A 16037-nucleotide genomic window follows, 5' to 3' on the forward strand; every position below is an offset into this window, starting at 1 on the left:
GGAGTTCCCAATTCTTTATTTATTATACACTAAATTCCAGAAATATTTCTTTTAAAACGTTGATTTACCTTCAATTTTATGTTTACGAAATTTTTTTCAATGTTACTACTAGTTTGGAAAAATTGTGAGCTTAGCAGCTTTATAGAAAAAATTTGCTTTCATAAAAAGTTTTTGTAACTGTTGTAGTCTACACTGAACTATGTGCCAGGTACTATTTTTAAGTGTTATACATATTACTTTATTTAATATTTTTTATGGTGCTTTCTAAAGTATATTTTTGGAAACGGCAGACCTGCTAGATACTCTGAGAGGGAAAACAAAGTTCCATGGTCATAAATATTAAGTTTGAGAAAACACCTAGTGCTGTAACTGCCCCCTCCCCCACCATGGAGATTCACAGTGCGTATTACATTAAAGCCTCTAAGAAGTCCTCCAGTAAAGATATCTATTTCGGGACTTCCCTGGTGGCCCAGTGGGTAAGACTCTGTGCTCCCAATGCAGGGGCTCCAGGTTCGATCCCTGATCGGGGAACTAGATCCTGCGTGCGTGCCACAACTATGAGCCCACGTGCCGCAACTAAAAGATCCTGCACACCGCAACAGAGACTCCACAGCTAAGAACTGGCGCAGCCAAAGTAAATGAATAAATATTTTAAAAAATATATTTTATTGTGTAACACAGCATTTCCCAAATTTATTTGACCATTGAACATTTTTTAAAGTAATGTGTATTATACCCCTATGTTACATAGTTTGGGAAACACTTGCCATAATTAAATAAAATAGTAATAGCAACTAACATTTATTGAGCACTAGCTATATGCCAGGCACTGTTTTTTTTCTTTTGAATTTTATTTATTTTTTATACAGCAGGTTCTTATTAGTTATCTATTTTATACATATTAGTGTACACATGTCAATCCCAATCTCCCAATTCATCCCACCCCACCACCCCACCACCTTCCTCCCTTGGTGTCCGTATGTTTGTTCTCTACATCTGTGTCTCTATTTCTGCCAGGCACTATTCTAAGGACTTTTACGTGATTTAACTCATTTAATTCTCACAACTAAGCTGTGAGGTAGATATTGTTATTCCCATTTTGCACTCAAGAAACTGACATAGCAAGTTAAAATCACTTGCTTAATGCTACAGAGCTAATAAACAGAGGAACTAGAATTCATCCCAGGCAGTCTAATTCCACAGCCTGCATTCCTAACTACTGCATTGTGCTGTCTCTTAAGAGTGAAAGGGATGTGTGTCAAATGGAAGGTGTGTGTAGTAGTTCAGAAGAGGAGGAAATGTGTCTGAAGAGAATTTTGATAAAGGCTTTCTGGGTGAGGGCCAGAAAGTACTTGAGTTGGACACTGAAGGTTTTAGATATTGGGAGATACAGGGAAAGGGTGTTCTATAGAAAGAAGGCTTGGTGAGCAAAGGCACAGAGGCAGAACGTAAAGAGCACAGATGTGGGAACAGTACGTTTGGTAGGCAGCCCTAAGATGTGTAGAGGTGTGAAGGTGGACAGGTTGACGTCAGAGGGTTCTGGGAACTTTCCTTCCCTCATCTCTCATAGCCGTTGTTTATAGTATTTTAAAAATTTTATTCATTTATTTACCAGCAACTTCTTTTTTGCTGTGTTCCTAGCACTATGGCGGGCACTGAGACTAAGAAGATAAAAAGACAGGGTCCCTATTCTCTTAGGAGCTCATTTACACTGGACATGCAACAAATCCAGAACTTGTGGTTGCTGTTGTAGAGGTATGGAAAGATGTGTTAGAAAGAGGGGCCAGAGCCTGCTAGCTTACCTGAAGGTGACTAAAAGGCCTCACAGAAGATGTAGTGCTCAAAGTGCTGCAGATAAGATCGAAGGGCAGGGGAGAAGGACACTGCAGGCAGAATGAAAAGGTTTGTAAATATGTAGACAGCATGGCATGCTTAATGAATATTTAGAATGTGACAAGGATGGTAGGGTAGGGAATGGTGAGAGAGGATGCTCTTGAGGTTGGTAGGGGCCCAGAGCATAAGGCTTTGTGTATCATAGAAGAGAGTTTAGATTTTTATCTTTTGTGTGATGGAAAGCCTTTAAAGAATTTGGGGGAGAGGGGTGACATGCTCAGATTTGCATGTTGGAAAGGTCCGATTGGCAGCAGTGTAACAATTGATTGGAATGGGAGAGGTTAGAGGCGTAGTTCAGACAAGAGGCAATGAGTGTCAAATTAGGACAGTGGTAGTGGGGATTGAGAGGAGGGAAATAGATGTAAAAAAATACATATATAGAAGGTGAAATTGATAGACTTTGGTGAATTCCTGAATGTGGGGATTGTGGGAGAGGGAGGAATCATATATGATGATGCCTGGGCTTTTTGCCTGGGCAGATAGATGGTGGTACCATTTACTGAGAGAATATAAATAGGACAGTGGTTTGAGAGAGAAGATCCTTCATGCAGTAAATATTTACTGAGGACCTCTTTTGTGGCAGGCACTGTGCTATTTTGAGGATAAATCCAGGAAAGAAGATGGTTACTACTCTGTCTTAATGTGGCCTCTGTAGTCTAGTAGGAGGGACACACAGGAAAAAAATAAGCAAATACATTAAGAAGATCACAAGAGGCCACCTTGGAGCCTGGGCCCAAATCATTATAAGAGCAAGGGCTCAACTTTTGAACAGTTGCAAAGTCAGGTATAGTTAGCTACTGTTCTTTGGGCCTACTCTCCAACTGAGACGCAGCCTGGAGTCCCAGCCCTCTAGGCTGGTCTTGCCCCTGCTCATTTGCCATGTCCAAGAGAAGGAGTTGACCTAAGTTCTGAGCTCACAACACCTGCTTTCGTCAAGTGACCTTGGCAGATTATGCTGACTCACATCCAGCTAAAGAAGGCAAGTTGGATGATAGGAGATGGTGATTGGAGAATGGTGAGATTTCTGGAAGTGGTGCAGTTTCTGGTAATGACTCTGGTAGTAGCAGATGGCTGAGGTAGAGTAGAGGAAAAGGTTAATGGTGGTAATTAGATCAGGAGAGATTGTTGCTGGATGGGTCATCTGATGGATGTTAGCCTCCGAAAATGACAGTGGAAGGGAGGCTGTGAACCAGGAGTATAAGGTGTTCATGCATGAGAGTCAGTAATTGGTAGACTGTTGGTGAGTAACAACGAGGGAAGGGGAGAGTTTAACAGAATAGCAAATAATGATTTGGTAGGAGCAAGAAGTGGGGAGTTAGAAATGATCTGTTAATGGCAGTGGGGAGCAAGGAGGCCTCTCATCTCCAAACTCTTGAATTGAGGTTTGGTTGAGAAAAACCAGCCCCTGCTACAGAGAGCAGCAGGGGATGAGATACACTGGGGATGTCCAGGATTCACTCACTGAAGGCAAGGAAATGAAGAGAAGATGACAGATTGAGTTTTGGATGGGTTAAATTGCAGGTGTCCCTAGTACATACAAGGGGAAGAGTTGAGTAGGCATTCGCATCCGTGAATTTGGAGCTGAGTCATCATTGTATTGTTGGTAGACAGGCCAGAATAAGTCAGGTAAGACTGGCCAGAGAAAGCATGGGAGAGTGAGGAAAGGAATGAGAACAGAGTCCTGGGAAATACTAATTTAAAAGGAATAGGCAGAGAAAGAGGAACCAAAAAACAAGTACAAATAGAAGTAGCTAAAGAGGTAGAATGAAAGGAAGAAAAAGTGACTTTATAGATTTTAGAGAAGAGATTTTCAAGAAGGGAGTGGGCAAAAATAATCATTTTATCATCTTATAGCATTATTTAAACATGTGTGCATTGCATACTGTCTCCCAGAGAGATTGTAAACTCTTTGAGGGAAGAGTCTGTCTTATACTTCTCCATATTTTCTCTGATAATTAGCACGATAAGGCATGAACAGGCTAGAGTAGGAAAGCAAATGTGCAGCACCTGTGCTGTAATTTCTCAATCCTGTGCCCATAGAGGACATTGCTGATGGGTCCTAGAACCTTTCCTCACTAAACCTGGGAATTAGCCTTAGTGGCTGCTTAAAACTGAGCTCCAGGCAACCACTACCAATCCATCAAAGTAGGCATGTGAGTGAGATAAAGTCAGTTTGATATTCCTGTCCTCTATAGATACCGGAAATTCGTGTATTTTTTTTTTTTAAATTAATTAACCCATTTATTTATTTTTGGCTGTGTTGGGTCTTCGTTTCTGTGCGAGGGCTTTTTTTTTTTTCTTCTAGTTGTGGCAAGCGGGGGCCACTCTTCATCGCGGTGCGCGGGCCTCTCACTATCGCGGCCTCTCTTGTTGCGGAGCACAGGCTCCAGACGCGCAGGCTCAGTAATTGTGGCTCACGGGCCCAGCCGCTCCGCGGCACGTGGGACCCTCCCAGACCAGGGCTCGAACCCGTGTCCCCCGTGTTGGCAGGCGGATTCTCAACCACTGCACCACCAGGGAAGCCCAAAATTCGTGTATTTTGATTATTGCCTTTTTGGTTTTCATTTTGGTAAACAGTGATACCATTATATAGCTATTTTTGCCTATAATTTTTAATTTCCTTGATCACATATTGAAAGGTAATAGAAAATATCTAATTTCAAAAAACATGTAAGGCTACCCACTGCTATAATCATGTACCCAGAAGAGCTCCTAACCACTTCTTCCTCTAACCTACCTACTTCCTTACCTTTCTTCTGTTAGACAGGGAGTTACCTGTGTCCTCTGGGTTGGAATCCTTGCTGGGTTCTCAGCAGCCAAAGGTTGTGAACTTGTCCAGTAAAAAGATAATTTAACTTAGCTCAGGATAGAGGTTTCTTTCTTCTGATCTAGTACCACCTTTATTTTATTTTTTATTGAGATATGTATTCCCTGTAGAATGCACAGGTCTTAAATGTTCAGTTCAGTGACTTTGACAGTTATATGTAATCACTACTCAAAGCAAGATATAGAACATTTCCATTCCTCCAGAAAGTACCCTCCTAATTCCCACCTTTCTGAATTGAAATTTCTTGCCATTTAGGATTTTCCAACCATCACATGAGCATTATGTTATTGTGGCTTTTTTAAGCTCTTGTATCCATTTCTTCCTTACAGGAGACTGAAGAGCCAGTTGTAGAGTGTCAGGAGTGTGAAACTGAAGTTTCCCCTTCACAGACTGGGGGCTCTTCAGGTGACCTGGGGGATATCAGCTCCTTCTCCTCCAAGGCCTCCAGCTTACACCGCACGTCAAGTGGGACAAGTCTGTCAGCCATGCACAGCAGTGGCAGCTCAGGGAGAGGAGCCGGACCACTCAAAGGGAAAACCAGTGGGACAGAACCCGCAGATTTTGCCTTGCCCAGCTCCCGAGGAGGCCCAGGAAAACTGAGGTGCAGACAGGGTCTCCAGAGAGAGAGCCACAGCAGGGGCAGGGTTGCTGACGTTTTAATATCACGGGAAAAGGGGAGTAATGGGAAGTCCCCCCATCCTCCTTCTAGGATAAATCAACTCCTCTTCCTCCCCTTTCGTTCCTCTCCTGTTTTGGGTTTGCATGGGAGGTAGGGTGGAGCCCTCTGGGAGGCAGACTTCCTGAGAAACTGTAGAAAACAGGTGAGGGGACTTTGGGAAAGCTGGCACATGTTCCTGTCCCCCAGCCCCCATTTTCTGCAGCCTGTGAGTGTTTTGGTTGGGAGTACAGAAAGTTTGGGGTAGCGGCCCCAGCTTGACACATTCCCTAGCTTTTTGTTTTCCTCTACAGGTATCCAGAGCCTGAAGTACAAGAGAAGGCAGGGCACAAATGGATGTGCTGTCTTTGAGGGCAGCAGTAGGAAGCTTTGTCAGGAGGGAATAGACTTGCATATAGAAGGATGCCCTTTACTTGTTATCCTGTACTCCTGCTCCCAGCTATTGGGTGGTGGGTGTGTGGACCAGCTTCCTGCTGCCCTGGAGGCTCAGCACATGTTGGCCTGGCATGTAGTCTGAGGACCAAGGGGAGACTGTGAAGAAGGATCCAGTAGCAGGTGCTATCAGACTAACCTGTCTTCATTCTCTAGTCCTAGAAAAGGGGTCAGTCAGACAGGGACGCCAGTGTGTGAGGAGGATGGTGATGCGGGCCTTGGCATCAGACAGGGAGGGAAGGCTCCCGTCACGCCTCGTGGGCGCGGGCGAAGGGGCCGCCCGCCTTCTCGGACCACTGGAACCAGGTACCCGGGTAGTGTGAGACACACTCAGTCTATGACTTGTTCAGGAAAAAAGGGAGTAGAGAGAAGAGAGGGGAGTAGAGAGTATGTGGGGTGTCAGGAGGGAGAAGAGGGGCCCACACTGACCGGGGAGTGGGCAGGGTTCAGAGTGAGGCTGCTGAGACACCAGGCTTCTGCCTGTGATGGGTTAGCAAAGAATGGGCTGGAGACCCATGGACAAAGGAGTGGGAAAATTGGTAGGTAAGTACTGCTCTCTGCTTATTCTCACTGCCTTCTCCTTTCTCTTATCTCTCTTTAGGGAAACAGCTGTGCCTGGCCCCTTGGGCATAGAGGACATTTCACCCAGCATGTCGCCAGACGATAAATCCTTCACCCGTACCGTGCCCCGCGTGCCAGACTCCACCAGACGAGCAGACATGGGTGCTGGTGCTTTGCGTCGAAGCGACTCTCCAGAGATTCCTTTCCAGACTGCTGCTGGCCCTTCTGATGGCTTAGATGCCTCCTCTCCAGGGAACAGCTTTGTAGGGCTCCGTGTTGTAGCCAAGTGGTCATCCAATGGCTATTTCTACTCTGGAAAAATCACGCGAGATGTTGGAGCTGGGAAGTATAAATTGCTCTTTGATGATGGGTATGAGTGTGATGTGTTGGGCAAAGACATTCTGCTGTGTGACCCCATCCCACTGGATACAGAAGTGACAGCCCTTTCGGAGGATGAGTATTTCAGTGCAGGTAATAAAAGAGGCAAGACCTCTCTTAACACCTCTCCAATCCTCCAATACCAACAGCGTTCACTGCAGCCTGAGTACTTTTCTGTGTTCTCTAAAGTCAAATTTCATTCCTAACACTGGTTCCTCTCACCCCTGGCTTTTTTGTTCTTCTTTATTGCTTGTTTATTTTTGAATAAACTTCTTATTTTGGAAAAATTTTATATATACAGAAAAGTTGCAAAGTACAGAGTATTAATAGTATATAGAGTTCCCATGAAGCCCTCACACAGCTTTCCCCTTTTCCTGTTGTTAACATTTTATGTTAGCATGGTACGTTTGTCAAAACTAAGAAAACTACCTTGGCTCATTACTATTAACTAAATCCCCGACTTTTCTGGATTTCACCAGCATTTCCATGTCCTTTTTCTGTCCCAGGATCCAATCCAGGATTACTGTATTGCATTTAGTCCTCATGTGTCTTCTTATTTTCTTTTTTTTAAAATAAATTTGTTTATTTTATTTATTTATTTTTGGCTGCGTTGGGTCTTCGTTGCTGTGCGTGGGCTTTCTCTAGTTGTGGCGCGCAGGCTTCTCATTGCGGTGGCTTCTCTTGTTGTTGACCATGGGCTCTAGGTGCACGGGCTTCAGTACTTGTGGCACGTGGGCTCAGTAGTTGTGACTCGTGGGCTCAGTAGTTGTGGCTCGCGGGCTCTAGAGCGCAGGCTCAGTAGTTGTGGCACACAGGCTTTGTTGCTCCGTGGCATGTGAGATCTTCCTGGACCAGGGCTCGAACCCGTGTCCCCTGCATTGGCAGGCGGATTCTTAACCACTGCACCACCAGGGAAGCCCCCTCATGTGTCTTTTGTTCTCTGATTTGTAACAATTTCTGAATCTTGTTTTTCATGACCTTGACAGTTTTGAGGAGTACTGGTCAGGTATTTTTTGAATGTCCTTCAGTTGGGTTTGTCTCATGTTTTCTCTTGATTAGATTGGCGTTATGGGTTTTGGAAAAGAATGCTGCAGAAGTGAAGTGCCTTTCTCAACACATTGTATGTGGGAGGGGAGTATGTGACATCCAAAGGGCATCTCTGCTGATATTAACCTTCATCATCGGTGAAGGTAGTGTTTGCCAAGTTTCTCCATTGTAAAGTTAGTGTTTTTCCCTTTCCATTTTCTTTTCTTTCACCACCGACTTGTAAACTTACTACCTTTCTTGATGGGAACCTTAGGTAGGTGAGTGTGGCAAATATATTGAGATATTTTTGCTTAGGAGGAGGTTGTTAGTGCTGTGTTTGTATGTCTGCACACCCACCACTTACTCTCTGGTTTGGAAAAATGGTGCCTTTTTTTTTTTTTTTTTTTTAAACCGGTACAGTTCCCTGTACTGGTGATGGTGAGAGATTTCTGTCTGTTATGACTGTTTCATGTGCCCATTCTTTGAATATATTGCCTCTTTTCTGTGAGGTAATTTGGGAATACATGTTTGCATTGAGTTTACCATTTAAAAACATCCTTTTTCTGGGGGATTTTTTGGAACAAGGATTGGTATATAATGGGCAAAAATGCCTCTATTGAAGTCTCTTCAGACTTTCTCGTGATTTGGACTCCTGAGTAGTTGCTGTTTGCCCCTTTATTTCATTGTTATATGGGCCACTTCACCTTCTAGTTCTGGATAACACTTAGCTCCATGTAGCATCAGTTAGTAGCACATGGATTGAGATCTTTTATGACCTGTGACTTACATAGTTTGTATCAAAGGCATTTGTTCCTCTTTCCGGTGTAAAGCCTCTCTTGGAGGTGCACATTAGGCCCTCTTACGAGAGAGGCAGTTCTCTATCCTGAGTGAATTATGGCATACAGGGGAGGGGATTCTGTGTCCCATTTATTGAGGCTGTCTGCTAATGTTAACACTAGACTGCTTCTAGTTCTAGTAGCTCGTCATTAGTGTGAAGTGTATTGTTGGCCTTGGGCTTCTTTGTGCTCTTGAGGGGTCTTTTTGATTTAGAGATTTAAGCCAGGAGATGAACAAGCAAGGGTAAAGAGAGTAGTTCTGTGGCATAGGTAAGGGAGAGAACCAAGGCCTGCTTTCTCCTCTATCTTTTTTTTTTCCCTTGGTGCATGCTCTGGGTTTCTTTTAGCCCTTCATTTAAGCACAGGCTAATGGGAGAGAACAAATGAACCCTTCTGTTCATAGGAATGAGAAAGTATTCACATTAGTGCCCTGTTTTTATATCATATGTGTGTTGCATTTATGTTTATATTTATATATGTATCTTTTTCATAGGATTGGAAATGGGTCTTGCCCAAGATCACACAGCTTGGTGGTAGCAGAATTAGGCCTAGGCTCAGGTCTCCTGAATTCCAGCCCAGTTTCCTTTTATACCCCACATCGTGTTCCTTCTAATCTAGAGGCCTTATCTTGAGGTTCTGAATCAGAACAAGAGCAGAAAAGTAGATAATAAGGAGGGAAGATTAGGGAGGAGAGGCAGGATTTATTTTTTTCCTTTCTCTGCTCTGTATCTCTATTTTGATTTTGCTACACAGACACATGCTCTCTCTCTTTGAATGATGTCATCTTTCATCTACAACTTAACTCAAGAATTATCACCCAGCCTCCAAAGAAACCAAGAAGGGAAGGTTTAGTAAAGTTGTAATGGGACTGTTTAACAAACCATACGCCGTTTCACTTCAAGAACCATTTGAACCGCTAACAACCCGCAAAGGCTGGCTTTAGGAAGCTTTATTTTATAACTAAAGGGCTCCTTCTGCTGAGAAACTTCACGTTCCAGTCCCTGGGTGGTGTCTACATGTACCCTAAGTGGTGGCGGTGTCTGGGATTGACAGCCAGGGTTCTGTTCAGCCCTCACTGCAGTCCTCTGTTGTACCTGCTCTAACTCCCTGACTCAGGCCTGCTCTGAGTGGATGCTGAGCAGCCTAAACAGCGAGCTGCTTCTATGTTTTCTTCTACCCAGGAGTGGTGAAAGGGCATAGGAAGGAGTCTGGAGAGCTGTACTACAGCATTGAAAAAGAAGGCCAGAGGAAGTGGTATAAGCGAATGGCTGTCATCTTGTCCTTGGAGCAAGGAAACAGACTGAGAGAGCAGTACGGCCTAGGCCCATATGAGGCAGTGACGCCCCTCACCAAGGCAGCAGATATCAGCTTAGGTAAGACCTTTGCTTCCTGAACAACTAACTGCCTCTGGACCCTGGCCTGCTTGTGGTAGGAGGAGTGGTTTTTAGAGTAGTCAGTAATGCTTCCCTGAATCTTATCATTCCTTTGTTGTTTATGAGATGGTAATGAGCCAGTTTTTTTGGAGCCACTGCATAGCTCTATTTTCTTGCCAGGACCAAATAGTAAGTCCTCAGATTTTTTTTGGCCTCCCCAGTTCTATAAGGGACCCAGCACATTTTAGTCATGGCAGAGACTGAAACAGAAAATATGGTGGCCTTAGAAGAGGCTTCCTGCCCCCATGGGAGGTGGGGGAAAGGGTGTGGCGGTCTCTGAATCAGGCTGTGCCCAGCTTCTTGGCGTTCAGGGCCTCAGACCATGGGAGTTGACTCACCTTCGGCTTATCCTCCCATAGACAACTTGGTGGAAGGGAAACGGAAGCGGCGAAGTAACATCAGCTCCCCCGCCACCCCCACTGCCTCCAGCAGCAGCAGTACAACCCCTACCCGAAAGATCACAGAAAGCCCTCGTGCTTCCACCGGAGTTCCCTCAGGCAAAAGAAAACTTCCCACTTCTGAGGAGGAACGGTCCCCTGCCAAGCGAGGCCGGAAATCTGCCACTGTGAAACCTGGTGAGTGCTCCCTTTTGCCTCATTCTCCCTCGGACCACAGCGAATGCAGGGTCAGCTGCTGCAGAGACGGAGCCCGATACACGCAATGGCTCCTCCGTCCCGGTTACACAGCTGGAGTCCTGCATAAGCCTCCGTCTCCTAGCAGAGTCCAGTCGGGTAGATAGGAAGCCGGGTCTTGACTGGCAACATCCACTGACCCCTGTGTTGGTTCTAGGAGGGAGAGGAAATGTAATGCATTTTGAGCAGATTCAAAATAGGTGAAATTTTTCTTAGACCTCTTCCTTTTCCTGGCACCATCTTCCTCCGGAAGCCCCGCTCCCCTCTCCCTTGTGCTCAGGGCCCTTTGGCTTTCCCAGATGTCCTATTGAAAGCCAGTACCTTGGCTTGTATCTCGCCTCTCCCTACCTACCCCCAAATAACCCCTTTCTAGTCCCTCAAGTCATATTAATAGAGGAGTTCAATCCATTTATTGTTTACTGGGTCTCTAGTGTGACCCAGGCCCAGCCACTGTGGCTTCTGGAGACACAGAGGTAAAGTCCTCAGAGTCTGCCCCAAGGGCGCTTTCTGAGTCTCGCAAACTGAGGAAGTTCATTGGTTGTTACATCGTCCTGGCACCAGAGCTGCTTTTGTTTCCTGTGTATTTGAGTTGTGTCATCTCCATATCTATCTAACGCCTCTGCTGTGTTTCAGGGTATGTGAGGCATGGAATTAAGTGCGTCATACATCCTACCTCATATAATCCCTATGAGGTATAGGTGCTAGAATTCATTTTCTAGTTGAAGAATCTGAGGCACAGAAAAGTTGGCTAACTTTCCCAAGGTGACACGGTAATCCAGAATTCAGACTCAGGCAGTCTGACTTTGAAGTCCAGGCTTATACATGCTACATCAGACTGTTCTCTTGCTGCTGGTTTTATTTTAGGGAGGCATGACCTGTCTGTCATCTTAGCCTCCTAATGAGCCTACGATTCAGCTTCTCCAAGTCAGGTATTTGTTTTCTTCTCGAGGATTTATTGGGGCACTCCGAGCATGGGTGTTCTGGACTGGCTGATTCACTTACCTACTCCCCGGTGTTGGAAACTGGGGCAGTGGAAGCAGGCTGTTTTGATATTGTTCCATCAACATGTAAAAACACTTTATTACAAAGTTCTGTGCACTGTTCTGGTGAGGGTCAGGGATCGGGTGGCAGTATCTGCTGGGGACATTTCTTGGTGAACCCACTTTTTCAAAGGCTGCTTCAAAATATCACATATCCTGGGGAAATCAGGGCACTGGGCAGAGAAAGTGGGCTGAAGATTTCCAAACATTTTTCACTTTTACTTTATCTTTGTATTAGAATCACCTTTTCTGCAGATGACCTCAGAAGTATTTGGTTTGGCTGTATAAAAGCAATACTAGTTGATTTTCACTTATGAAAATAATGTATACATTGTCATGACTGTAAAACTTAAATACATAGAACTTTTCTGCACTGCAAACTTGTTCCTAGGTCGTTGGCCATAGGATTGGTCTTTGGTTTATAGCTCAAAAAAGTTCATCAGGACACTGCCTGCGCATCCCATCGTGCCCAGGAATGGTCTGTACCCTATGCCTCTGTCCTTCCCAGGTGCAGTGGGGGCAGGAGAGTTTGTGAGCCCCTGTGAGAGTGGAGACAACATGGGTGAACCCTCTGCCCTGGAAGAGCAGAGAGGGCCTCTGCCCCTCAACAAGACCTTGTTTCTGGGCTATGCCTTTCTCCTCACCATGGCCACAACAAGTGACAAGTTGGCTAGCCGCTCCAAATTGCCAGATGGTCCTACAGGAAGCAGCGAGGAAGAGGAGGGTAAGGCCCTAAGAAGCCCTGGGGGCTCTAACACGTGTACTTCCTTCCTTTCCATTCACTTTATGAACCATCTGTAGAGGAGGAAGGGCAAGTGGCAACTGGAATCATGGTCAGGGAAAATTAATTTAACCCTGCTTCTTGGTTTATAGACTATTCTCACAGAATTCCTTTTAGTGATCAGTTCCTCAAAACAATCCTGTGAGGCAGATGGGAGATAGATGTTACCCATTTTATAGACGCGGAAACAAGCTTGGAGAGGTCAAATAATTGCTTTTTATCCACGATAATGGTAGACTTGGGACTTAGAACCCAACGTTCACTTTACCTACTACAATCAATCATCCACGTCAGTCAGGTTTCTGAATGCCCTGCCATCCTTCCCATTTGTGTTCTAGGGGCTAGAGTGAAGTTCATTCTTTTGAGGTCTGTGTGTAAGACTGGGAATGTGAGGTACCCAGTGTCCCAGGGTGATTTCAGAGAAAGAGCCCCTAGGCCTTTTCAACTCTTGTGTTTCAACCTTAAACTAAACCTACACATTTCTATGTTGTCTGTTACTTAGGGTTTGAGTAGACTGCAATGGGGAGAGGTAGAAATTATTTGAACTGTCTAAAGAGCGTGTGATCTAGGAGAGAAAACTGGGCAGGTACAAATATACATTGTAATATAAGTGACTGACAGCAGTGCAGTACCCAAATGTGTCTGCAAAGACTAACAGTCCAAATGGAATGATGTTCTACAAGTTAGAGTTCTGACTAATGCTGAGTCTTGCAAGAGGGAATCGAATCAGGGAACATCGTTATCATAAAATAGCACCAACTGCAGATCTGTGATGGTTGGCGCTTCAGGTATGTGGATGATTTTCTTTTTTTTTCTTTTAAATTTATTTATTTTATTTTTGGCCGTGTTGGGTCTTCATTGCTGCGCGCGGGCTTTTCTCTAGTTGGGGAGAGGGGGGCCACTCTTTGCGGTGCACGGGCTTCTCATTGTGGTGGCTTCTCTTGTTGCAGAGCACGGGCTCTAGGCGCACGGGCTTCAGTAGTTGTAGCACACAGGCTCAGTAGTTGTGGCTTGCGGGCTCTAGAGCGCAGGCTCTGTAGTTGTGGTGCACGGGCTCAGTTGCTCTGCGGCATGTGGGAATCTTCCCAGACCAGGGCTCGAACCCGTGTCCCCTGCATTGGCATGCGGACTCTTAACCACTGTGCCACCAGGGAAGCCCCTGATTTTCTTAATTAACCAAAACTATATCTCACCAGCTACAGATACGTGGAGATCTGTTCAGGGACATGGGAAGGGTGGTCAGGGAGTTGCAGTTGAGGTTTATACTATCTGGAAGGTGCACAAACAGTTGTGAGTATTGAGGCTTTAGGGTGTGGGAGCAGGTGTAGAGTGGGGGGGGGGTTTCAAGATTAAGTGTGGATCAGGCCTAGTTTGTCAGACAGAATTCAGATAGGTACAGTGGGAATTGAGGTGTGTGAGGAGTTTCCTAGCCAAGAATGTAGTTTGACTTTGATCATAAGGGATTGGGAGTCCCTTGAGGATTCTGTGAAGAGGTGTGTCATGGTATCAAAACAGTGTTCATGGTCTGCTTTTGCTTTCACAATATTGATGGACTCTAGTCTTTATTCTTCAACACACTCCTAGCCCTTTCCTAGACCAGGACTTCACAAAGCAGCTCTATAGATGTTTTATTTGTTGATCCGTACAGCATGTCTAAGAAAGCTGGCTTTGGTATGAAATGCAGACTGTCAAATTCCTTAAAAATCTGTGAGCCTGTGTGAGATTTAATAAACCTGAGAATCCCCTCCATTCCCCTTTGCAGATATATCAAATGTTTTTAGTCCCATTCTTGTAACCATGAGTGAGGGGAGGTAGGTTTTGTCTAAATGCGGAGGAATTTGGACAGTTTTTTAGAGGGATCTCCATGTTTCTTATGGAAAGTATGGTTATGGTGAATATGTCTGCTTTATGTTGCTCCTTCATCCTTAGACATTGCCCCAACAGTACCAAAATCCTTTGATATTTTTGGTATTTGAGAATGTTTAAAGGTTCCTCTATCTCAAGAAGCCCGAGACATTTGTATTAGAACGGTCCTCCACAGAATTACAGTTTTTAAGAAACTATGTGGTATATCTTGCAGATAAATGGGAATCTCTTTTATTTATATCAGGAGCTCAGTAAAATATTTGAATCAATCTTGTGAGACATATTTAGTAACAAGTTAAGAATATGGCACCTAGTCTTGTTAGGTGGCACACCATCAGGGACCCATCAGCCACAGGGATGGACTCCAGAGTTAGGTTTTAGTACCTTCATCCTTGATTTAGATGATGGAATTAAAAACCTGTTCATTTTAGCCTCTGGTTGGCAGGGCCACTCATGAAGTCAAAAGTAAAGAAAATTCAATCCAAACTAACTGAGAAAAATTAGAGAAAGGGACTGCCTAGACAGGGCAATATTTGATTACACAAATGCAGGAAATATAGATGGGGATTAAAATCTAAACAGGTTGGGACTAGAAACGGTCCTGGATTAAGTTAGACATAAAATAGAAGTCTTGAGACAAATAAAGAGCTGTGCGGGGCCTTGGCAGTGACTCAGCGGTAGAGTGCTGGTACTGAAAATTGTGGCATGATATATTGATATGGGCCGAGGATGCCACGGCAAAACTGAGAAATAGTCTTGCTGTATTCTGAGTTTCTTATAACCATTTAGAGTTTCCAGTTTGAGCTTTCATTTTGAGAAGAATGTGGAGGATGCTGAGTCAAGAAAAGAGCAATGAACGTGAAGAGGCTGGCCAGTCAGACCTAAACAGAGGCCTGAATTTGGGGCATCAGCTCTGCCTGAGCAGCTCCAGCAGCAGGGAGGGCACCAGAGAGCAGGGCGCTGGGCAGTCTCCTCTGGGGGTCTGCTCCAGCAGGTTTTACTACCGGTATGAGGGGGAAGGGAGTGGTCCTGGCACTGCACTTTTATACATTTGGTTGGGTTTTTTATTGGTGATAAGTTCATTAGAGCTTAATTTCTCCAACTTCCTAATTAAATAAAATCTCTCTTTTTTTTAATGTGTTATTTATATATGAGAGGAGCAGCTGATGAGAAAACAAGCTCAAATTAGATATTGGTCAAAAGAAGCAATTTCTAATTGCCTAGGGTCATTACAGCTTCAGCCTCATCTCTCATAACTTCTACTTCACCCTCAAGACTATAGAGCAGTCATTGATGTTCAGCGTCCTGAGGTACTTCAACACCATCAAAGGTAGATAGTTTTCAATAAAAGGTTGAATCAGGATTTTCTGGCTAACGTTCACTTTAATTAGTTGAATTTTAGAAACCCTATTTTCTTTGAGCATTTTGGTTTATCAAAGATTTCGTGTATAAGGGGGTAAAATGCTGACGAAGGGCAAATTTGAAGGCTTTATTATAAAAAGTGATCAGTCATTCTTCATCTCCACAGAAGGCAGAATTAGAGGAAATAGGCTTAGTTTGCAGAAGGAGAGATTTAGGGTAGACATAAGGAGGAACTTCCTGATGGTAAGGGTTACTCAAGTTGGAGTACAGCACTGTGGGAAGTGGGTGCTGGTC

At 44.5% G+C, this 16037-nt stretch overlaps 1 protein-coding gene across 6 annotated transcripts in view; it reads left to right on the plus strand.

The window, feature by feature from the left end:
• TP53BP1 (tumor protein p53 binding protein 1) overlaps window positions 1-16037 on the plus strand; it is a 70649-nt gene that overhangs the window by 52072 nt on the left and 2540 nt on the right. For 5 of the 6 annotated variants that reach the window (XM_036844211.1, XM_036844216.1, XM_036844213.1 and 2 more), the window contains 6 exons: window positions 5050-5321; window positions 5985-6134; window positions 6430-6860; window positions 9811-10002; window positions 10422-10637; window positions 12243-12458. In XM_036844211.1, coding sequence (XP_036700106.1) covers window positions 5050-5321; window positions 5985-6134; window positions 6430-6860; window positions 9811-10002; window positions 10422-10637; window positions 12243-12458 — 1477 coding nt within the window. The remainder of the gene's footprint in view (window positions 1-5049; window positions 5322-5984; window positions 6135-6429; window positions 6861-9810; window positions 10003-10421; window positions 10638-12242; window positions 12459-16037) is intronic. The other variant, XM_036844215.1, reaches the window with a different exon arrangement.

This window comes from Balaenoptera musculus, chromosome 2, assembly GCF_009873245.2.
Source record: "Balaenoptera musculus isolate JJ_BM4_2016_0621 chromosome 2, mBalMus1.pri.v3, whole genome shotgun sequence".
NCBI lineage: Eukaryota > Metazoa > Chordata > Mammalia > Artiodactyla > Balaenopteridae > Balaenoptera > Balaenoptera musculus.